At 41.3% G+C, this 22869-nt stretch overlaps 4 protein-coding genes and 1 long non-coding RNA gene across 7 annotated transcripts in view; 3 read left to right on the top strand and 2 right to left on the bottom strand.

Annotated features, from left to right (window-relative positions):
• sgip1a (SH3GL interacting endocytic adaptor 1a) overlaps positions 1-3978 on the top strand; it is an 80981-nt gene extending 77003 nt beyond the window's left edge. For both annotated transcript variants that reach the window (XM_085138545.1, XM_085138546.1), the window contains one exon: positions 445-3978. In XM_085138545.1, coding sequence (XP_084994671.1) covers positions 445-467 — 23 coding nt within the window. In that variant the 3' untranslated portion in view covers positions 468-3978. The remainder of the gene's footprint in view (positions 1-444) is intronic.
• LOC146499816 (uncharacterized) overlaps positions 1-12801 on the bottom strand; it is a 146736-nt gene extending 133935 nt beyond the window's left edge. Inside the window, exon 1 of the long non-coding RNA XR_014870330.1 lies at positions 12704-12801. This is a non-coding gene — a long non-coding RNA (uncharacterized LOC146499816). The remainder of the gene's footprint in view (positions 1-12703) is intronic.
• insl5a (insulin-like 5a) lies at positions 2470-10392 on the bottom strand. The gene is made up of 2 exons (XM_085138603.1): positions 6714-10392; positions 2470-5807 (listed from the first exon to the last, which is right to left on the bottom strand). Exons 1-2 carry the CDS (start codon positions 6883-6885, stop codon positions 5677-5679), a joined length of 303 nt encoding a protein of 100 aa, XP_084994729.1. The 5' UTR covers positions 6886-10392; the 3' UTR covers positions 2470-5676.
• A 2606-nt stretch (positions 12802-15407) lies between the features above and the next one.
• On the top strand, positions 15408-18561 carry pars2 (prolyl-tRNA synthetase 2, mitochondrial). 2 transcript variants are annotated; one of them, XM_085138577.1, is made up of 4 exons: positions 15408-15549; positions 16247-16589; positions 17130-17375; positions 17464-18559. In XM_085138577.1, the coding sequence occupies exons 2-4, from the start codon at positions 16266-16268 to the stop codon at positions 18343-18345; spliced, it is 1452 nt and encodes a 483-aa protein (XP_084994703.1). In that variant the 5' UTR covers positions 15408-15549; positions 16247-16265; the 3' UTR covers positions 18346-18559. The 2 variants fall into 2 exon arrangements, with proteins under 2 accessions (XP_084994703.1, XP_084994704.1); XM_085138578.1 differs by lacking the exon at positions 15408-15549 and having other exon boundaries at positions 16250-16589; positions 17464-18561.
• A 577-nt stretch (positions 18562-19138) lies between these two features.
• ttc4 (tetratricopeptide repeat domain 4) lies at positions 19139-22714 on the top strand. Its single transcript, XM_085138584.1, has 10 exons — positions 19139-19354; positions 19880-19997; positions 20097-20258; positions 20338-20415; positions 20568-20692; positions 20797-20883; positions 21282-21523; positions 21863-21944; positions 22160-22242; positions 22511-22714. The coding sequence occupies exons 1-10, from the start codon at positions 19247-19249 to the stop codon at positions 22608-22610; spliced, it is 1185 nt and encodes a 394-aa protein (XP_084994710.1). The 5' UTR covers positions 19139-19246; the 3' UTR covers positions 22611-22714.
• Positions 22715-22869: the final 155 nt, after the last annotated feature.

The following is a 22869-nucleotide window of genomic DNA, read 5'->3' as shown; positions in this document are numbered from 1 at the left end:
ATCTGACCTCAGGAAATCACATGATAAGGTGGGGCCAGGTTTCACAATGAACTCACCCGAAACTCTGGCTGATTGGGACCCACACCCAGTTTCACACCTTGGCTCAGGCGATTAGAGGATCATCAGGGGGTCCTTTTGTCCCTCTGTGGGGGGAAACTCCCACTAGGTTTAAATCTGGGACTCTCCACCATTTGACCTTAGAACTGAAGAAGCTTCTCGGATGAAGGTGAAACGTCTTCAAGCAACTTAAAGAAGTCCAGACGCTTTTCTTTCCAAGCTCCTTAGACTACGATGACCTGGATGACTGAAAACCTTCAGACATCTTACCTGAGTAGAATAAGTTTGACTCCTTTCATTGCAGCTACTTAATAAAACGTAAAACTAATGAAATATCACATTTCATTTATACAGATAAGCACTTAGTTTCTAATTGACGTCTTTCAGGAAAGTACCTGGCTGATAACTGACCCATCGCTGAACAAAGTGAACGCAGTGGACTGAGGTCGACGCCGAGGACAGAGGACAGACGGACACCAGACAGACTCTGTGATCCTTTTCTGAACCCCCACAACAGGTCTGCAGCCCGCCCAGCAGTATTGTATAACTCGCATATAACATTGTGGAACTGTTATAGGTCATGTAATTATTGTATTTGTATTCATTTCATAACATCTGTATTGCTGCACTTAGACACAAATGGGTTCTTTCCTCCTCTGTAGTCTGTGCCTCTGTCTCCGTCCTCCTCTGGTCAACGTGTGGTGGTGTTTTTCAAGTTTTTCACTGCAGCTGCCTGACCAAACAAGAAGGAACAGATTTTTAATTCTTGTTAATGTGAAAACTTTGGCCATTTAAAAAAAAATCCTCGTTGTGGTCAGACGTGCGTCAAATCTGAACACATCCAGAGTCGGATGGGATGAAGTTAGTAAGTTAAACAGCCCGGTCCTCAACCTCTGGGATAAGAATACGAGAGGTGTACTCACTGTTTTGCACTGATCCATGTAGCTGCTTCACATGACACACCATCAGCTGTCACAGGTAAAAGTGGGTCCTTCTTCTTGGTGCTTGTGTACGACCTGTATGAAACTAGATTTCCAAGCATCGCCTGCTGGTATTACATGACACATCCTGCTAAAGACACCAGTTAGCCAGTCAAACCACTATTCTATTTCTCTGTTATATACACTCGCATGCAGGGAGGTTGTAAGGATGTTAGGCAGCTGCAATGACTAGTCAGTTTCACTGGTAAAATAAGGAACTATGTTTTCGTGTCAGAACAAAAGAAGTGTACAAAGTGTCATTTAAGTCGAAAATGTATATCTTAAAGGGCGTTTGGTGTTTTCCTCGTATCGTCAGATAGCCTTCCTGTTCACAGGACAGCAGTGTTAGACTGCAGAGTACATGACAGCATTCTATTTTTATTTATTGATGACAATGACTTGTTGTATAAAACATGTGATTCTGTATATGAATATAGTTTGAATGGTATCACACGACTCGAACCCTTAAAGGTATAAATATTTAAATTCCTTCTCATTTTTTGTTATCTGTGTAGTTGGGTAACCTGTGTACAGTATAAGGTCTAATTTTTTGAATTTATTTCAGATATAATTTTTTAACTCAAGTGCAACAGAAGAATTGACCTATATATGGGTGGGGGCGGGGTAATTTAAAGACAAAAGATGAATATCTTTCTGGATTCTGTGTAATGCTTTGTGGAAGCAGTGTTAATGTAGAGTTAGCTATTACATGGCCAAGATTCACGCTTTGAGGAATAAGTTTGACATTTTTGGATGATGCGTGTGACATCTGCCAGGAAACTGCTAGCATGCTAAAAAGACCGGGAAAGGCTTGCCAGTCTGTCTGTCAGCACCCAGAAAGCTGATTAATACACAGTGTCATGTTTCTTCTTTAATACAAGGGTGTAAAAACACCCTGTTGTATTCGTCATTAACAAGTTTATTTAGCTTGAGAGCACTGCACGGGTCCGAAAATGCTAATGGCGTTCATCCACACTAGACGTTAATGTCTCTGTCAGGATAAAAGGCAGCATTTTAGTAACACCCTGTCATTTTCTCTTGCGCCATCACCAGGTCAGACTTTTCATTAGTTCATGACTTTGGTTTATTAAATAAATGTTCCCTCAACAGTTCTGTTAGCCTTATCTATGCTTGTTCTGGTGAGCTAATTTTAGCATGCTAATATGCTAATTTTAGCATGCTAATATGCTAATTTTAGCATGCTAATATGCTAAATCACCAGGGATACTGCAGTGAACGTGCACTCATCCCATTAGCATGCCAGTAAAACACATTGCTGTGCTGCAGTGCGCACTCTCAAGAGAAGCAAGCATCAAACTGTAGATGTTTTAGCCTCTTATATTTTAGCAACGCTAGCTTAGCCGTTTCAGTTTTTCTGCTAAGCTAACCAATATGGCTCCTGGCCAAGGTTAGTTTACCCCCCCCCCCCCCCCCCCCCAAAATGTCAAACTCATCCTTCAAAGAAGACAAAAACAATAAAAACGGCTGCAGAGATGAAGTTTAGTGACCATGGTACTGGTATTGGAACAGGAACTGTTTACTGGGACCAGCTCATTTCCTTACTTCAAACTTAGCTGTAATAAAACAATAAGGAAACCCTGATCATCTAGCGTTCTCAGTTCTTTCCTCTACCTTCAGTTTGACGGCAGATCACAAGAAAACCTTCCTTCCTGTTTCCATTTACCTCACTGGTACCTAAACTCCCTCATATCATACCCTCATATCGTGAGCAAATCCCAGTCATCCAGCCAGTGCTTGAATCCATGGCTTTATTTTGCATAATTGTAACGGTCTCTGTGAGATGACATGATTTAAATGAGGTTGTGGAGCGAGGTTAAGTCGACCAAAATGCTTTCTTTTTCTTTTTTTGTTTTAAGTTTTGTTTTGTTTTTTCGTATTTTATGTGTGTGTACCCCAGACAGTCAGTCCCTTGTTAAGGAGAATAAGCTGGATATTTTTAAAATGGGTAAAAAAAAAAAAAAATGTGTTGTTTAATGTGAAAAACACTGTGCTGATGATGCTGAACTTCCTGAATGCTCCGACACTCAACGTGAAGAACAAAAAGTGTGCGTGAAGTGTAGCTGAAAAACCTCTGTACTGTACTCTGTGTTGGCAATCGACTAAATGTAACCAATCATGGTCCTCTCAGAGCGCTCAAGCATTTTGAGCTGATTTAGGACGGTATCCTGATGTCAGTACACGTATTCAGTACATCTGATTGGATAGTTTTTGGGCCCTGCAGTTCAAATGAGCGCTGTTCATTTGTACTTTGATCTTGTGCAGACCCAGGCTGAGAGAACGGCAAAGTTGCATTTTGTTGGTGTGAGGAACGATGGATGATTGGTGCCGTTTAGTTCTTGATACTTTTGTTTGGGGACGCATTTTTCAGTCATGTCAGTCTTTCATTGAGCTAAATGGAAGACTACGTGCCCGAGACAATGCTGCTACCTTCTTTAAGCTAAACAGTGCAACAGTCACTGCAGCATTATCTACAGAAACCCACCACACATGCCACCCCGGGTGCATCAGTGTAGAATTACTCCTACACTTATGGTTACACGTCTGTTTGATCGCAAACCTTTTTCACTGTATTTCTGAAAACGGCGTTTAAATTTTTCAGTGCATCAAAACACAAGAGCTTCATCTTCATGGCGAATTCGTCCTGCGGTATTATTGGATGCAAAGCATGCGGTCAAACGGTGGGGCTTTTGTGACGCTAGTGCTGAAATGACGTGTTGTGCTGAGTGTCAGTTACCTTGTGTTAATGTCGAGACGAGAGCAAGGAGTGTGTTTATGTGTGCTATAAGCAAGAATGCTTTTTGGTTCTTTACCATTAACCTCAAACACATGTGAAAGCTGTTTGTACAGTACATAACAACGCTAAGATGATCTGAGAAATTTAGTTTGCTTCTTTCCAAAACCAATAAAAGTTATAACTGGATGTTTGTGTTTGCTGTTTTCCTTCTATGAAGTAATATTGTGAGGTTTTATTTGTTCCCATTCAGCAGGTCGCTTTAGCGATGTTAGTCCAAACTTTTGACCTTGGCTGAAATATACGCCCAAAAATATGGGACGGATTTTATTTAATTAATTTTGCCCCTAGAACTGCCGCCGTTCTTCACTGCACAGATTCAAAAGGTTGCTGAAAATATTCCTCAGATTTGGATCCACGTTGACGTGATAGCATCACACGGTCATATTTGTCGGCTGCACGTCCATGATGTAAATCTCCTGGTCCACCAAACCAAAGTGCGCTGGCTTGAGATCTGGAGACTCTGCAGCCCATTTGAGTACAGTGAGTTTACGACATGTTTAAGAAATCAGTTTGAGATGATTTGAGCTTCGTGACATTGTGGCACTAAACAGCTGTCACCTACTGTGTTCTTCTGCTACTACATTATGGTTCACAGATGCTCTTCTGTGTACCTTCATTGTAACAAGTGGTTAAAACCAACGTATGTAAACCTGTATCCAGTGGTAAACTGCTGGTCAGGGCTAGAACTGAAGGCTATAATTTGATTATGTTTGCATTCGTACATGTGGCTGGTTAGTGTGATTTGCACATGATGGCAATTTTCCTGTTGGGGGAATCCTGACAGCTATGGGATGGATTCCCATCCAATTTGGTCCAAACACACATACACCTCTGAGGATGAACCGCAGTAGCTTTGATGTTCCCTTAAATCTGTCTGCTCTGCCACCATCTCATTAAATTAGCTGAATTTTAAAGCTTTAATGATTTAAATGTGTAAAATCAGTTTCATTCTAAGCTAGTTTGTGTGCCACGTACGCTAGGACAGCTAACACTGTAAATATGGACTCTATGGTCATTTTGAGCCCAAAGCCTGACAGGAGCTAGCCAGGCCAAAGATGCTATTGTTTCATAGAAAATAATAGAAAATGATATAGTGGAATCAACTTGAATTAATAAAATGTACCCAGGGAAAATAAAACAAAAATTATTGATGCTATTGTGCTTTCCTTTATTTCATAAAATGCGAATTGACTGAAGCTGGATTTGGAATAAGAGCATAGAGGAGTTAAGAGTGTAGTTTAATTTCTTGTTGCATGCTTATGTGAGAGGTGAAACCTGCTCTAAGTACCGCCCCTTGTGGGCGGGGCTGGGTTGTTACCTAAGGGTCATATATGTAAGTGGTGTGTGGGCGTTTGTGCACACCCGCTCTGCCAGCTGGTTTAGTTACTTATTCATGTACTTGCTTACTTTTGCGTGGGGGGATCTTAGTGATCCAGCTTGATACGTTCACACGTTGTCCAGTATTTGGAGTAAAAAAAAAAAAAAAACTTCAATCCGGTGTTATGATAGAATATTTATTTGACAAAAGTAGCAAAAAAATACCAAATACAGGTGAAGGTTGCAAGAAAGACAACTGAAGCAGAGCCAGAAACTCACTTTTTAACAGTCATGCACCATGAAAGAAAAAGCTTCTGATTTTGTGTCATTTTAAAACATTTATTTATGGTCGCACGTGTACAGCTCGGGTTCAGGGACATGTTCAGAGATGCTCATCCACAAAGTTTAACAGTTGCACAGAGATCATAACAGTTCTTAGCAAGGTGAGATTTGTAGGGAACACAGTCATTATGGTCACTTTAACAACAACAAAAGTGAGGATTGTCCTCAGCAGAAGTGGGCGAGGTCGGTCTTCCTGCAGCCCATCTGACAGCACATGTTGGCCAGCAAGATGTTATTATCCCGTTTGGTCATCTCTAAGCCCAAACTGCTGAACTTCTCCAAGCTGCTCTGCTCCCCTGTAGGCAGAACAAAACGCATCAATGAACACTGAGTGTGGAGGTTTTAGAATTTAAGCCTCTGCAAACGCATTAATAGTGTAACTTCACCCTTACAATCTGAATGTAACTGTGCGGGAAACTCTGTTCACCGTACTTTAAACATGACTCCCATGCTTTCTATAGCAGTTCATTTTAGCCGACAGTGTTTCTCAACAAGTGCAGCTGATGAAGCACTGCTTTCAGATGCATCCTGTGTAATTCGTCCATGTTCCCTTTAAATAAGGAAGCTCTAAATGACTGCACGGATGAGCTCGGTCTTATTTGTCTTCTTCAGTGTCACTTTACGCTTTCCGATCTGCACGGCTGACACGCTAACTGCGTTTATTTGTGTGGTGTGTTGGAGAAGTCGCCCGGGGAACCGCCAGCTACAGCGTTTAATCATTGAGCTGCTGACTCCTCTGGCAGATTGTGCGTCGCTGTGCTGGGAAACACCTGTTTGGAGAAGCCCTGCACGCCAGCCGGTGAATTAATAACATAACACATGAGGTGTAACAAAAACTGGCAGTCTGGTTAGAAAACACAAACTTCAGCTTGTGTTGGGTTTCATTTAAGCCACAGAAGCAGATACAGGAGAAGTACTGTGTGGGCAAACTGCACTGAGATGGTAACTCGAAAACATGCCATTTTTTAAAAAATGATATAAATGGAATTTCTATTTGTTCTTGAATGTGGTTACACCCTCACTGCAATATAAATAATATAAATTAAAGGGTAAATACACAGTTTGACTTTTTCTGCATCGTTCTTTCTTGAAGAAAGTCGGAACCACTAAACTTGTAGCAAATGAAACTATAGAAAGAAATCCAGCTACTAAAAGCGCGTCTCTTCTGTTGTGCGAAATGAGTAAAAGCGGAGTTTTCTCACCATCCACGTCCGGCTCGCGGAAGAACCTCCTCCAGCGGGACGCTCCACAGGTGTAGGAGATGGCGTTGATTAACTGCTTACCGCACAGCTTCATTGCCGTCACTTGCGCTCTCACCTGATCCACACACACCACTGCGCACAAGAGCAGAGGCAAAACCACCAGAGCGCGCATGCTGGATATCTGACTGTTGCTCTTCCAAGCCCACCACAGCTGATCTCCGGTGTTTGATTCTGTCTGTTATCCTGCAGCTCTCTCGGTTATTGATCCGCCGCTCGCGTCCTCCTTATATTAGATTCAATCCACCTTTCACTTCATCGATGCCGAGTGTCTTTCCCCCTCCCTCTAACCAGCCCTTAGCCCATCCCAGTCACACACACACACACACACAACTTGTTGTGTTTGCGGTTATCTCCACAATCACCATTTTCAGCCATCTAAATAAGAGTTACGAGCTTGAGCCTTTTACAACTCGGCCCGCAGTCACATTAGCATGATTGCGCTGACCTTCACTACTCTGCGTGGCTAATTAAGGGATGCAAAGTGATTCCCCCTCGAATCAAACAGATGCTTCTTCTGTTTACGACGCTCTGATGACCCGTCTGTCTTTGACTTTACAGCAGTTTGGGTCATACAAGAGGAAAAAAGTCAATGTTGACAGTCCATCATGCGGTCATTACGGCGCTGCTGATGGTGCGATGTGACATTTCAGCTCGATCATTAACAGCGGAGGATATGAAATTGTGTTAGATGGGCATGATGCGTAGTTATAGCAGCAGAAAACAACAAAATATACAGACACAAAAATATTTTTCAAATAGAATCAAGCAGTATTTTCTAACTCTTAATCTTTCATCCAACCAGTTAACAATTTTATTATCCCTTTATTCTTTTGCAGGACACACGGAGATACAGTAACTATAATCGCAGGAAAAACAAAAGTTTATACATGAAGTTGGTGTTTTGACCTTGTTCAACAAATAATAACCTTTCATTTACCAACTCATTATGTAGTGGCAATTCCTTTTGTTTGACAAACCAAACATCCCACAATTAAAAGTCCACAAGTCACTGCTGCACTGAGATACTATTTCATAAGCAGGCAAAAGAAGTCACTGTCCAAACTTGAAAGTTGCGTTTTTATGGTTTATTTTATCCAGTTTGGCAATAACAAGATCCATTTTTTGTTACTTCCTGCTGCTTCTCCTGCTCTGGTAAAAAACCATAGGCCCACCCCAGTGCATGCTGGTCCTATACCAGTAACAAAACGGCCCTACAGCTCTTACTGACTAATTTAACAAAGTAACATCAAACAAACATCGAAACAAAATGTTAACCAACAAATAAACTTGTAAATAAACCCCAAAATATAAGTAAACTAACAACAAACTTTAACTAATTTCAAAATAATAAAAAATAAGAACAACTCATTAGGCTGGTAACACCTGAGAGAGGCAGTGTTTCACCAATCTGCAACAATGTGTCTACAAAATGCAGAACAATTAAAAACTGTGAAAACATTGAACACCTCATCTGTCTACAGTACAAAAGATAATTAAAAACAATGAGAGAAGCTGAACCTGATTCTGTCATGGGAGATGAAGCCACATGTGAAGATGATGCATAAACCTCGCCACCTTTGCTGGGCGAGGCAAGACTGTGGTAAAGTGAAAAACTGGTCAATTTTAATTTTAATTTTTTTTAGAAAACATGGACGACACGTCCTCTGCACCAAAGAGGGGAGGGACCATCTGACTTTTCATCAGCACTCAGTTCAAAGTCAAAGGTACGGTAAGGAGTGCGTTAAAGCGCATGAAACAGTCAACCTGAACATCTGGAAAAGCAACATCAGCGCTAAAAGCTATTTACAGGTTTTAGAGGAACACGTGCTGCCATCCTTCAGGGAGGCCTTGAATATTTCAGCAAGTCGATGCTTCAGATACTGCAACAGCAGTGGGAGTCAATTCATTTCCGTTTTATTCGTATGGCACCAACAAATTGATGCGTCTTGATTTGTTTTTAGATTTGCACATCGCTGCATTCTGTTGATTTTCACATTTTACACGTTTTGTAATTATGGTTGTACAAAAATTCTGAAACTGGAGGTTTACTGTCCCTGACGTGTAAATCGGGATATTAAGAAACAAACGGCGACGTCATTTGCGTGCACGCGTCGTCACACTGATAAACTGGATTCTGTCTGTCACGCAGCGCTGAGATTAACTGCAAATCTTAAAGGTCACCATGTTGCACGTTCGGGGTCACGCAGCTTGCTTTGCTTTCTTATTTATCTTCTCCGTCTTACCTAGAATATGTTCTCATCGATAACTGCACTACTGTCCGTCTTATAAAAGGATTTTTTAAATCTTTAGAGTCACATTTTTCTGGTTGAATAAAGGCTTAAAAGAAAAACTTTACTTTACGGGCTCAAAACTTCGTGGACACAGCGTAGCTAAACTTTAAGACTGGGCTGTTTTACATCACAATATATGATCATATTTTACTGAGTTTGTGGCAGCAGTTTTGGAGAAGTCATTTCCTGTTGAGCCTCGAGAGATACTCGTGCCTGTAACATCCAACATCAGCTGCTGATAGAACTGAAACTGTGACGATTGAGATCAAATCTCTGTCATCACCATTTATTGGAGATATTAAAACATATATATGTCATAAAATTTAAAAATCTACATTTTTAATTACTAGAATTAAATAACAACTATTGCTATGTGCAATGTTTTTGAAGGCTAATATATTTGCCTCTACATTACCTTGGTATCTGCACACATGTAAAGGACAGCTTTGAACGTCTGTGCCTTTCTCTCCATCCAACCAATCAAACGTTACATCCCCAGTAACACATGATCATCTGAAACTTTTCTGCTGTGCAACATTTTATTTTAACATTTTTCAACTTTTACTTTTCTAATTGATCCCTGAATTGTTTCTAACGCTGATGTTTTTGGACGATTTGTGTTTTTTACTTGTTCTCAGAAAAGTTGCGCAGAATCTTTGTGACAATAAAAACATGACTTCTATGTTTACTTTAATGCCCGAAAGGAAAATGCGATGTTTTCAGATCACATCTGTTTTAATGGGATTGTTCATATCTCACGGAGACATTCAGTCGCCCTTTTCTCTGGAACTACATTTTACAAAGGGAGCCACAAGATAAGTGGATGAAGCAGACATAAACCTAATTGGCTCGGGGAGACTGCATCTTTGGTCTATATGAACCTGCCAGACAAAAAGCTGACCTCAGCAGCGTCCTGCTGAAGGTAAAGCACCCGGAGGGGGAATTCTAGTGTATTTGCAATGTTAGCCAACCATCAGTCGCCTGTGTCACTGAGTACAAAGGTTTAAAACTGCTGATTTCTTTTTATAAGACCAGCACAAGTGCATTAATATACACCCTGGGAGGCTGAGAGAGCTGTTAGTTTAAAAAGAAATATAGAAGACATATAAAAACACAAAGATTAATAATAAGGGCAAGCACAAACAAATACTTGTTGTATTTCTGCACTGGTTTTCCAGTTTTCTGTTAAATTATCACAGAAGGATCCTGGAAAACATTCCTCCTCTCTGAGCTGAACCATCATCTGTCCATGTTTGAACCTGAGCCCAGAGGACTGAGTCTCACAACTTTCATTTTTTACATTTCATTTTTTTTTAGACACAAATTAAACATTAACTTTCAGATTCATGTTCTCGTGTATTTTACACAATGTTTTTTTTAAAAAAACCAAAGTGTACATTTGCGCTTTTCTGGAGCAGACTGGAGCGCTTCAGCGAGTGCTGCCTTCAGTTATCACCAGTGTTGGGAAGGTTACTTTTAAAATGTATCCCATTACAGATTACAGAATACATGCCCCAAAATGTATTCTGTAACATATTCCGTTACGTTACTCAATGAGAGTAACGTATTCTGAATACTTTGGATTACTTAATATATTATCATGCTGTTTACAACTACATGAATGTACTATTGCTGTGATTTATTACTGTTACTGAAGGTCCGCGGCTCCGAACCGTAGTAAAGGGACCTCTGGCTAATACAGTGGGTTCTGTGTCGGCTCGTAGCTGAAAACTAGCTTTACTTTGTTGTCTGGGTCAAGTTTGCTAGCAGAGACAGAGAGAGGCGTTGAAAGGCTGCTCCAACGGAACTTATTGTTTTTGGAGGAAAACACGAACACGGTGTACAGTCGAGTCTTAATAGCTTACTTACAACTGGGCTCGTCAGGCTCTCTTCTTGGCTGCAGTGGTTATTATTATATTTACATGCTTCCAGCTCCCATTTCTGCTCGATGACAGCTCGTACTTTTCCTTTTTCTCCCTCCCTCGCTCACAGACACATAACGTGTATGACAGTCCATTCTCCCTGCAGCACGGACTACACTGCCTATGATGCTACATTCTTTAGAGCTATACCTGTAGCATTCTGCCTGTTAGCTTAGCACAACAACAACAACAAGGCCTCTCTCACCCAGGAAACACGCAGAGAGAGAGCGTCACCCTGTAACCATGGCAACCGTACTGGAACAACAGAACGTAGCTGTCAAACAAAACCCAAACAGTCCTGACCCGCCACAATATGAAACAGGGAAGTACCGCCGTGTAATCCATTTATTTCAACAAAGTAACTGTATTCTAAATACCACCTTTTTAAACGGTAACTGTAACGGAATACAGTTACTCATATTTTGTATTTTAAATACGTAACGGCGGTACATGTATTCCATTACTCCCCAACACTGGTTATCACTGATATGAAAAGGCCCACCTGGCTTATTATATGTCTACATGTCATGCAAATTATCAACGTCATATACAAAAACTGCACAGTTTTACTTCTACAACCAAAAACCTGCTGATTTGGAGGAAGAGAAGAAGAAAAGATGAAAGTCACTGCGCTTCTGTGGAGAAGAACCGTTACAGTCTCCTCTCTCATACAGTCACCTCTTGGCTGTCCTGTACTGAAGCTTTAGACTAACTGGAAAAGTGTGTTTTCTCATTTTTATATATTTTTTTTGTTTGTAATACATTTTTATTGGTAAAATTTTATGTAACAGGTGTGTAAATATATAACATGACTCAGTGAGGAAGAGAAGTAAGGTCAATATGAAATGGCTCATTAAAAATGTTCTTTCCGGCCATTGAACCTTCACTCGTTTCCACTCTGGTGCCTCGGCCTTTTCATTTTACAGCAAAGATTTCCTGTTTTCAGCTCAGTAAAGTCTAAACTCAGAACTTACACAACATTTTCTGATTTGAGGTAAAAATTTCTGAATGTAATGCAGAATTTAGCAGCAGAGTGTATGTAGGACTATTGACTGTTTCTGCTGTTTCTGTTGATTTTAGTTTAAAAAAAAAGAAGGAATTTTTTCAGTTTTAGTTTTAGTCTGCAATAAACACCTGGATGCTCTCATGACCCACCGTGTCTTGTCTTTCTCAAATAGAAAAATTTGATTTGGACACAGAAAAAGCTCAAAAATGGATTTAAATTTTACATAAAATCACCACAAACCTGTGATTTAGTCTCAGTGGGAAACATCAAATGTACTTTAGCTTTTGTCTACTGCGAGGTGAGAACACACTTGCTTTAAGTTGACATATTTTATTTCAAAATTATTTTTGCTTTAAATGTATTGTAGCTACAAGCATTCTTCTTAAAAATGGCATTTGCACTTGAATAAAATCTCTCACATGTACTTCTTCCTGTTTGTCTCTACGTGAGGGATGTGGAGGAAGCCTGCAAAGCCAGCTCATATGGGTTCATTTGTTCTTGGAGTTTCTTCTGTTTTTCCAGGTCTTATGAACAAACAGAGAACATCTAAACCTTCTGACTCAGTCTGAATTATTTCTGCCAGAAATCTGATAATAACAGAAACGAATACATTTTTACATAAAAAACAGTGAATTGTCCTTCCTGACAGCTGCCAAAGTCAACATACGAAACAAACAAAGAACAAAAAAGTAAAAACAAGTTAAATACAACTATTATCATCATCATCATCATTTATTTATTTATATAGCACTTTAAAAACACACCTGGTAGACCAAAGTGCTGTACAATACTAATAAAACCAGACAGAGCAATAAAAATAAAATCAGTTACCCACAGAGTTAAAAGCCAGAGAATAAAAATAGGTTTTTAATAAAGATTAAAAACTAAGCTTGGGTAGATAAGCTTATTTCCAATAATGTCTGGCAATCATAAAACGATGCAGGGCTGACATGTTGCACAAAATTGACTAAAAACAATAAAATAAAACAAATAGAAGAGAGCGATAGACGGCACGCCAAACACACAGGCGCCATCTTCCTTTCTCTGGTCATGACAAAATGCATTAGCAGGAACAAAGGTATTATTATTATTTATATATTAGTTTATTAGTTTATTATTTATTAGTTTTTAATCACAAATAGTCACAGAATTGTATATTTTGATGCTGTTGTATACAGATTAGTTAATTTTCTTTGCATTAATAATGGTTCTGTTATTTTACCCTCATTAATCTGTGGTTCATACAGAATTTTAGTTATGAGGATAAAAATTAAATATGTGTTTTATGTGTAAAAGCTGGACAAAGGTGAGCAGTTATAATCATAAGACTGATTTTCAAGAACAAGGGTGACGTGCAGAGTTTTAGTAACTACAGAAAGGTCAAGCTGATGAGTCATCGTGAGTTGCTGAAGCTAGAAGCGAAGGAGAGATGTGATGTTGAGTGAGCAGCAGTGCAGCTTCATGCTGAGAAAGACGTTATGTTTGCTTTGAGAGGTCAGAAGGACCTGCACTGTATGTTTGTGGAGCTTGAGAAAGCAAACAATAAGGTGCCCAGAGAGGAACTGTGTCTGCGAGGGTGCTGCAGGACACGTATGAGGACTGTGAGACAGTGGTGAGGTGTGCAGCAGGAGTTGGGTTTAAGGTGGGGACGGCATTACATCAGGGAGAAGATCTGAGTCTTTCTTGTTTGCTGTGGTGATGGACGGGCTGGCAGATGAAATCAGGCAGGAGTCTCTGTGGACTGTGATGTTTCCGCACAACATCGTGATCTGCAGTGAGACTGAAGGCAGGTGGAAGGGAGTCTGGAGAGGAGAGGCAGGAAGAAAAGAGAGAAGAGCTCAGAGGAAGTTCACGACTGTAGTGAAGAACAACATGTAGAGGGTTGGTGACAGCCTCACGTCTCAGACGTTTACACCAGCAGATGGAAGGAAAGAACAACCTGCATCATGACAGACTCCACCCACTTTACCCATGGACTGTTTCCCCCCTCCCCTCGGGCCGGAGGCTGTGCAGTATCTGGTCCAGCAGAATGAAGAATAGCTCTCAATACTCACAATTAGCATTATGCACTTTTAATGGACTTATTGACTAAGCCATTATTATTATTATAGTTATTATAGTTATTATAATTGTTATTATTATTAGGTCATTACTTATTTCTAACATTCTAACCTATGAGAACTCAGACCTGAGTAATTCTCTGTCATGTTTCTTCATTATGAGTGACAATAAAGAACTTTGAACCGTGAAACTATATTGTTCAGTTTTATTTTAACACTCTTCAAAGTATTCTCCGTTTGTCTGCTACGTCAGATTTATTCTTGTGTCTGTGTTCCCTTTATTGAAATCCTTTCATCCGAGAAGCTTCTAGGGTCAAATGGTGGAAAGTCCCACATTTAAACCCTGTGGGAGTGTCTCCCCCCAAGAGGGACATGGACCCCCTAATGATCCTCTACCCAATCACATGAGCCAAGGTGTGAACACAGGTGTGGGTCCCAATCAGCCAGGGTTTCAGGTGAGCTCATTGTGAAACCTGGGTCCACCCTATCATGTGATTTCCTGAGGTCAGATGGCCCAGGATGTGAGTGGGCGTTAAGGCGTCTGGGAAGGATCTCAAAACTGGATTATAGATGGCAGATAGTTGGTGTCGTAAGCCCCGCCTCTGTTCAAAGATGGCCACTCACAGTGGACATAAATGGCCTCTTTTATTCCTCTTTCAAACCATCTGTCCTCTCTGTCCAAAATGTGAACATTGGCATTGGCAAAGAGTGACCTTTGACCTTTAGATACAGATGGACTGCTGAGTCTTGTCCCGTGGAGGTGAGAGTTATACTTGGAAAAATTTGGTGAATTTTAACTATATAAAATTGATTCAGAGCTTGTGAGTACAGCCAAAAGGCAGAAATATGTTAATTAATTACTATTTTCTGTTCCTTTTTTTCTATGCATTGATAATATTTACACTAAAAGATTAAAAAAATCGAAAATATTCACAGAATATGTGACATATTAGGTCCACATTAAAACATATTTACAGCCCCGTCTTTTTAGAATTATTATGCAATTATTGAATAATTATTATCTACATATCCATGCTTGAAAAATATTAAACACATGTCAGTGTGCTACATACTGAACCTACATGACAGAAACAGAGTATCGATACTATCACTCTAGTACTGGTCTCGATACTATTGATATTTGGATAGACCCGCCCACTTCTACTCATTTAATCAAGTAACATTTCATTGGATTTCATTCACGGCGATTGTTTTTAAAAGTCCAGCTTTGAGACAAATCTCATCCATAATCTCTCTGAGTCAGAGTATAAACCCGGTACAGCCAGAGCTAAAACTGCCCCTGCTGCTGCAGAGCCCCTCCGGGCCTGTAGGGGGCATTTTCAGAAAACTAGCCTGTCCACATGTAGCTGAGGAAGAAAGGCAGCATGTAGTAGTGCAGCAGGACCTTTAGTGTTTTTGCGAGTAAAAATGTCGCTCTTGTTTCATTTAGTTATATAATTTACACAGGACAGTCAGACACTCGTTATCGGTCTTAAGGTGAGTCTTTCTCGCTGCATACGTGATATAACTGAAGAAGGTCATTTTCACATTAGCTCCCAAGCTAACCTGCTAGCATCCATGTATCTGTCAGGAACATCAGTACTGTGAAACAGCTATCAGTCCTCTGTATTTGTGTAATAACCTGTGGCTGTTCCGGCTGGATAAACCCTACAACCTGTATATAATTACTGAGATTAAACTTGTTCTCCGATATGAAACAACCTGCTAGCTAAAAAGCATCTGTGCTGATGGTTCACCCCCTTCACTCAGGTTTAATAAGCAGCATAGCATGGAGGAAGCGCATTACAAGTGCGTGTAAATGTGCTGAAGTGTTACCACAATAAATATCAAAGAGTAAAAACTACAGTGTTGCGTGAACATATTTTCTTTTCTGTGAAAAGTATCATATAATTGAAAAAACTGGGAAATATATTAAAAATATCTCCATGTAAACACAGATTTTTCCTACAGTGGCCAGTAAAGAAGAACGAGTACTCTGTGATGTTTCTTCAGTGCTCGTTTTGTTTAACTAACAGTCAAAAACTCCAAACTTAGCTGTCATATAAGCCATGAAAAGGGAAAAAATCTCACATTTGAGGATTTTGCAGTTATCACGTGGCACTGTTTGCTAAATAGCGAGGTGAGGTAACTTATCCAGCTTCAACTGATTGTGCTATCATTTCTCTTTGAATAGCAGCACATCTGTATGCACCATGGAGCCTGTGATGCTTCAGGTTTGGCAGAGAGCCTTTTGCCGCCTGCACAGGACCCTGATCCTTCCGAAGAGGTTCGACTCAGGCTGTGCTGAGCGGGCAGCCGTCCCTGCTTCTGCGCCCTCCTATGGTAGCAAGCCCGTACTCCTGGTGTCTCGTCTCTACCAGCCTTCGAACTTACGTGATGTGGCGCAGGACAGCCGGCTGCCAGGGGAGATGAGCTGCAAGAGCCAGAGGCTCATGCAGCAGGCTGGGCTTATTCATCCATCCAGCCCAGGGTGCTACTACTACCTTCCTGCCACCGTCCGCTCCATGGAGAAGCTGGTGAGATGAGGCCTTATCTTCTTATAGGAGTGATAATAATAATAATAATAAAGTAATATTCATGGTTGGTTTTGTCCTGCCAACTAACAGAACTGATAATATTTTCTTTGTTTAGATTTTTTTATACCATGTTTACATTTTGATTTTGTTCATTTATCCTGAGGTGTGCAAATGTTCCTTTAGATCTTAAAATAATAACACGCTCAATAATTTGCTTTATGACAGCTTCAGAATGACAGACATCCTCTTACATGGCATCTATCAAAGCAGTAGTCTATTTGCCTCTTTTCCCTCTTAGATTATTGTGGATTATACGATTTTAAAACCTAATTAATCTAATCACATAGATTATGTGATTATGTAATCGAATATATTAGATTAGATGTTTATTGGGCTAAAATGATAAAGTTAAACAGTAGCTCTTGACTAAAGGGAAAAGAGGACAGAAATGCCTTTTTTCTAGTTTCCTATCACTTTCTGCGTGACTGCTGATGTTTATCTTCCAACCTCCTGATTTGCACTGCTGTCTTTGATCAACAGGTGAGAGTGATCGACCAGGAGATGCAGGGGATTGGTGGGCAGAAGCTGGACATGCCCAGTTTGTGCTCGGCCGACCTCTGGAAAACCAGTGAGCGCTGGGATTTGATGGGAAAGGAGCTGTTCCGCCTGAAAGACCGGCACGGCGCCGACTACTGCCTGGGTCCCACTCACGAGGAGGCAGTGACGACTCTCGTCGCTCACCAGGCGACTCTCTCCTACAAACAGCTCCCACTGCTTCTTTACCAAGTAAGCATTCAGCCTGTCTTTCCTGTAACAAGCTGCAGTTTGTTTGTTTTTTCTGACGTGATTTATTTTGAAAACCCCCCAAAAACAGATCACCCGCAAATTCAGAGACGAGCCAAAGCCGAAGTTTGGCCTTCTCCGAGGGAGGGAGTTTTACATGAAGGACATGTACTCCTTTGACGTGAGCGAAGAAGCCGCTCATCAGACGTACGAGTCCGTGTGCCAAGCGTATACTCGCCTCTTCGCCAGGTTGGGTCTGCGTTGCGTTCAGGTGCAGGCGGACACTGGAAACATCGGCGGTAAACTGTCCCATGAGTTCCAGCTGCCGGCGGACATCGGCGAGGATCGGCTTCTGGTCTGTGGGAGCTGCTCCTTCTCCGCCAACGTGGAGACCATGTCATCAGACCAGTCCAACTGTCCACAGTGTGAAACTGGGAAACTGGTAGAGTCAAAGGGTATAGAAGTAGGCCACACGTTTTACTTGGGTGAGAAGTACTCTCACATATTCAAAGCCACCTTCAGCAATGCCCAGAACAAACCGGCTGTCGCTGAGATGGGCTGCTACGGCCTCGGGGTTACGCGAATTCTGGCGGCAGCAGTCGAGGTGATGTCAACAGAAGAGGGGATCCGCTGGCCGGGGCTCATCGCTCCTTATCAGGTTTGCGTTTTACCCCCTAAGAAGGGCAGTAAGGTGGACGAGGCAACGCTCCTCGCTGAGGAACTGGTCCAAGCTTTGGGAGAAACTCTGCCTCACCTGAGAGGTGAAGTTGTTTTGGATGACCGCACACAGATGACGATCGGGAAGAGGCTGAAGGATGCCAGCAAACTGGGTTATCCATATGTTATTGTAGTAGGACAGGGAGCTCTGGAGGAAACACCCAGGTTTGAGGTGATGTGTCAGCAGACTGGTGAGACTGTCTTCCTCAGTAGAGATGGACTGTTAGATCTACTGGGAAGAGTGGAAACTGTATGAGTATGAATGTTAGAATAAATGTTTCAGTTTGTGTGAGGTGGTGGGCATGGATTATTCCATGTTTTCCAAAGCCTGTGATTTACACATTGAATAAACGTTTTTTAAACAATAGGTCTGTGATGTACCCGACCTGCATTGTACACTACAATGTAATGAAGTATACAGCTTAATTTTATTTTTATTTTTTACAGTAAATCGTGTAATAATCCTAATAAAATTTTAATCTGTACCTGGACAAATCAGTGCTGGTTACAACCAAATTATGAATGTTGCAAAAAAGTGAGACAGCAAAGAAAAGCAAAGTTGGTAGAAATATTCCCATTGTTTAGTAGTATTTAGAGTATCCTACAATGCAGTAATCCCTTGTAAGTAGGCCAGTATACAGCATGAAGTACATGAGAATTTGTCACAACATGAATGTAATATAACACTGATCTCACACCAGATTGGGAGTGAGTCCTTGAAAAATTAAAATAAATACAAGTTTGTTTGTTTTTTAGCACAAAAATAGTTATCCCAGTGCATGTTGTAAAGCAAGGACCTCAAAATGTGGACAAAAAGCCAAGAGTTAGGCTACAGTGGGGGCAGTGTTAGCGTTGCTTTCCATGGTGCGCACAAGTAAGGCTAAAATAATTAACGGGATGATTAGAAAAGAAACTGCCACCTATTTTAATAATACTAAGTGTAACGGTGCTTTGAGAGCATTACTTCTGCCGTACCGCGAGGAGTGGAACGCTCTGCCGGAAGTGAGTTTCCACACGGATTTTTTCGCATGTGGCACCGCTGTTACACATGTGTAAACAAGACAACTTGGGGAACGGTTAGCTGGACAGACTGCTGTCAGCGTTAATATAAGATTTAAAAACAAGAACCAGCTCTTTAAAGTACATTTTGATCCAAAATGGCGTCCTCGGTACACAGTGACAGCGACGATGGCATGGACGCGTTCATGGACAAATTCAAGACCCAGCGGTATAAAAATGCCTTCAGTGAAAACGACTGGGAGGAGGTAAGGTTGGCTTGCGGAGACTATGTGCACAAGATAGAAAGCCGCTTGAACCTGAATAAAATGTGTTAGCACGTCTTTGTTCTTATGTTGGTGGTTAGCAACAAGATGCTAACATGCTCAGTATCTCGTGAAGATATCGAAAAATAGCATCAGTACCAGTGCTGGTATCGGATCGATACTAGCGCGATAGAATCGATACTTTGCTTCTGTTTTCCACGTTCAGTTTGTAGCCCAATGAATTGTGTCTAAACCTTTCTGTGTTGACTGTCACTTCTATTTTATTTATAGCCCACAGACACATTTAGATTCCAGCCCCCAAAGAAAAAAATCAGTTTCAAAATACATGAAGCTGACCGTGATTATTAAAACGTGTTCAGAGCTTACAAATGAATGATGGTTAATCTCCGACTCTGTATGCTGCCCTCAGAGGTTAAAAGTATTAAAGTGTCCCTATCAGTACTGGCATTACCGGCCTTGGCTTTACTTGTATCAGGTAATACCAAAATGTACTGCTGTCTCACGCAGGAGTTTAATAAAATACCCATGTTCATGAAAGACGCCCCCGAAGAGATCGACGCACAGAAATACCCAGAACTAGCCTGCCTGCAGTCCATTATCCACGACGAAGACCGGCCTCCTGAAGGTGTGCGAACCACAGCTTTCTCTCCTCCAAATCTTTGAAGCTGCTCGTATGTATTCCTGAAAACAGCTGAATAAATGTGAGAAACATGTTCTTTTCCAGAACAAGCAAAAAGCCTGAAAGATGAAGGCAATGCCTATTTCAAAGAGAAGAACTACCAAAAAGCGGTGGTGGCCTACACAGCGGGTTTGAAGAAGAAATGTGCAGACCAGGACCTCAATGCTGTCCTCCTCACCAACCGTGCAGCATCACACTTTTACCTTGGTAAAAAAAAAGCATCCAAATGTCCTGTTGCTCTCACAAAAGACGACATTGTTTAAAAAAATATGTCTGGGTTTTTCAGGAAATATGCGCTCTGCTTTGAACGATGCTGCAGCTGCAAAGAAGCTCAAGCCAGACCACCTGAAAGCCTTGATCAGAGGTGGGTAATGTTTTTAACATGTACTGCTATGATATGATGACATTGTGTTACTAAGCATGGAAATCTAGTGCTGGTTTCAGTTTAGAAGCTCCAGATTTCTGTCTGTTATAGCTCTTAGAAAGCAAATGAATCCCATGTTTGTGCTTCTGCAGGCGCTCAGTGTTGTATAGAGCTGCGCCACTTTTCAGAGGCCATCCAGTGGTGTGACGAGGGGCTCGAGGTTCATCCTACTGACAAAAAGCTGCGGGAGCTGAGAGCAGCGGCAGATAAGCACAAAGTAACTGCACTTCAGATGATCCTTGTCTTTTTATATATTATTTTTAGAAGTGGCGAAAGCTTTAAAGCGCTGAAATAAACCTTGATTTGTTTTTGGTATCGAAGAGAGCAGCAGAGAGAGATGCCAGGAAGGCCAAGGCTAAAGAAAAGAAGTTGCATGGTGAGAAAGAAGCTCTTCTGAATGCCATAAAGGTAAGCATTAGAGATGGAGCATCTAACGTCGCACACATATTTGTATTTGACACTAATTGGCAGCTACCTGCCCCGGCCACTGCTGCAAATTTATAGTTAGAAACCACAAGTCCAGATGCTGCCACAGCCCTGCTGGAGGCGCCTCGCTATCAAGTCCAAGCCCAGCCACAGGCTCATAGTTAATGGGCCCGTCACTGGATGATGCGTTACCAGCGCAGGTCTTGATTCACCCTGGGCCAGGGCAACCGCCACAAACCATCCGATTCTGCAAGGGGCTTAAGTCAAGAGGCTGACCCTACATATTAGAAGATGCATCTTAAACTGCCTTCACTATCTAAGTGAAAAATGAACACAGAGAACGAAATTATATCAGTTATGATTTTGGCGTCTATACACAGGATCGAGGCATCAAACTCGTGCAGCCTGCGAGGGCTCAGCGGAGCGGTACTGACAGTGAAGATGAGGACGAACGCTCTCCTGCGGCGATAGCGGAGCTCAGCCTGGATGGCCTCAGCTCTCAGGAGGTCACCGGGGCTCAGGTCTTCGTAGATGAGCAGGGCTCTCTGCAGTGGCCCGTTCTCTTTCTCTACCCCGAACATCAGCAGAGTGACTTCATCTCGGCTTTCTGTGAAAACAGCTGGTAAACGACTCCTGCCCTCAGTGACCAAGATTGTGCTAAATTTATATACAAATATCACTGATGATTGTTTTGATTATACATTCCTCCACTCTTTGATCTGTGACCTGTTTCAGATATCTTTTGACCAAAGTAAGACAAGAGATGTAACTTTTATTAGAGCAGCATAAACGACGATAGCCAGTTTGTGTAATGTAAATGCCAACTGTGACCACCGGGAGTCACTGTTGAGCAAAAGGGACACAAAATGTTTTTAAAAGGTTTTTAAAGAATGACACTTTTATGTAGGACAGTAAATTGAAGCAGTAAAGTGTGGAGAATAGTCACTCTTGCATCTCTCAGCTTCACAGACCACCTGGCAGTCATGTTTGAAGAACTTCCACCCTGGGACGCGGACAGAAAATACCTCCCACAAAATCTGCAGGTCTGTATGCTGGGCTTACAGGTGGGGAAGTGGGGGTGTTATTTTATGAGCACAGAGATCAATTAAAGTAATGATCAAACTTTTATAAAGCCTTTTAGTGGCTCCAGATGGAGCCGAGTGAAGACTGGTTGGCTGTTTCAGATTGAAAATGGGGAAATGTGTTTGGCTTCAGTCATCAGAAAGTTCCCACAAATAACTGATGTTGTCTTTTACAGCTTTACTTTGAGGACGAGGAGAAGGAGACACTTTACAGAGTCGACCCAGAGATGTCACTTTTGAAAATACTGCAACACAAAAGGTAGATTTAATCATTTATTCTGCTGATGAGTGGTTTCAGTCTCATTTACACGATGGTCACTAAGAGCACTCTTCAAGACAAGTTCTCTTTATAATGCTCCTTTCATTAGGTGCTGCTGTGAGTTCCTTCCTTATGTCAGATTTAAATGTATACCTGAGGGGTTATTAACTGTTAGAGAATTAATTTGTACCGTTGTTTTCCAGCGTTCCCTGTTGTAACTTTCCTTCATGCTGGTTTCCTGATTGAATCTTTTCTGTTTTGCCAACAGGTATTTTGTGAAGGCGGGCACGCCCAGCTTCATCGTTTTAGTAAAAGGCTCTTCATACTGGAAGCAGTTTTTATCAGGAAGGAAAATACACGGACTGTAAGAAAAGGCAGAGCTTCAATTCACGCACATGAAATCCTCTGAAATTCTCAATAACTGACTCATCAAACGTCACTGAAAATAAAACATGAGGTTTTGTAACATGAACTGTTTACACTCTTTATTTCTTTCTATGAAAAACGGGTGAGTGTTGAAGTGTGTGAATTATTGAGCAACAGTCATCTTATCTATATATTCTAAGGTAAGACCCTTCATAGAAGATCCCCTTTGAGCAATCACTGCCATTAGTCCAATAATCACAC

The sequence above is a fragment of the Neolamprologus multifasciatus genome, chromosome 17, assembly GCF_963576455.1.
Source record: "Neolamprologus multifasciatus chromosome 17, fNeoMul1.2, whole genome shotgun sequence".
Classification (NCBI taxonomy): domain Eukaryota; kingdom Metazoa; phylum Chordata; class Actinopteri; order Cichliformes; family Cichlidae; genus Neolamprologus; species Neolamprologus multifasciatus.
This window is presented reverse-complemented; position numbering and strand designations above follow the sequence as displayed.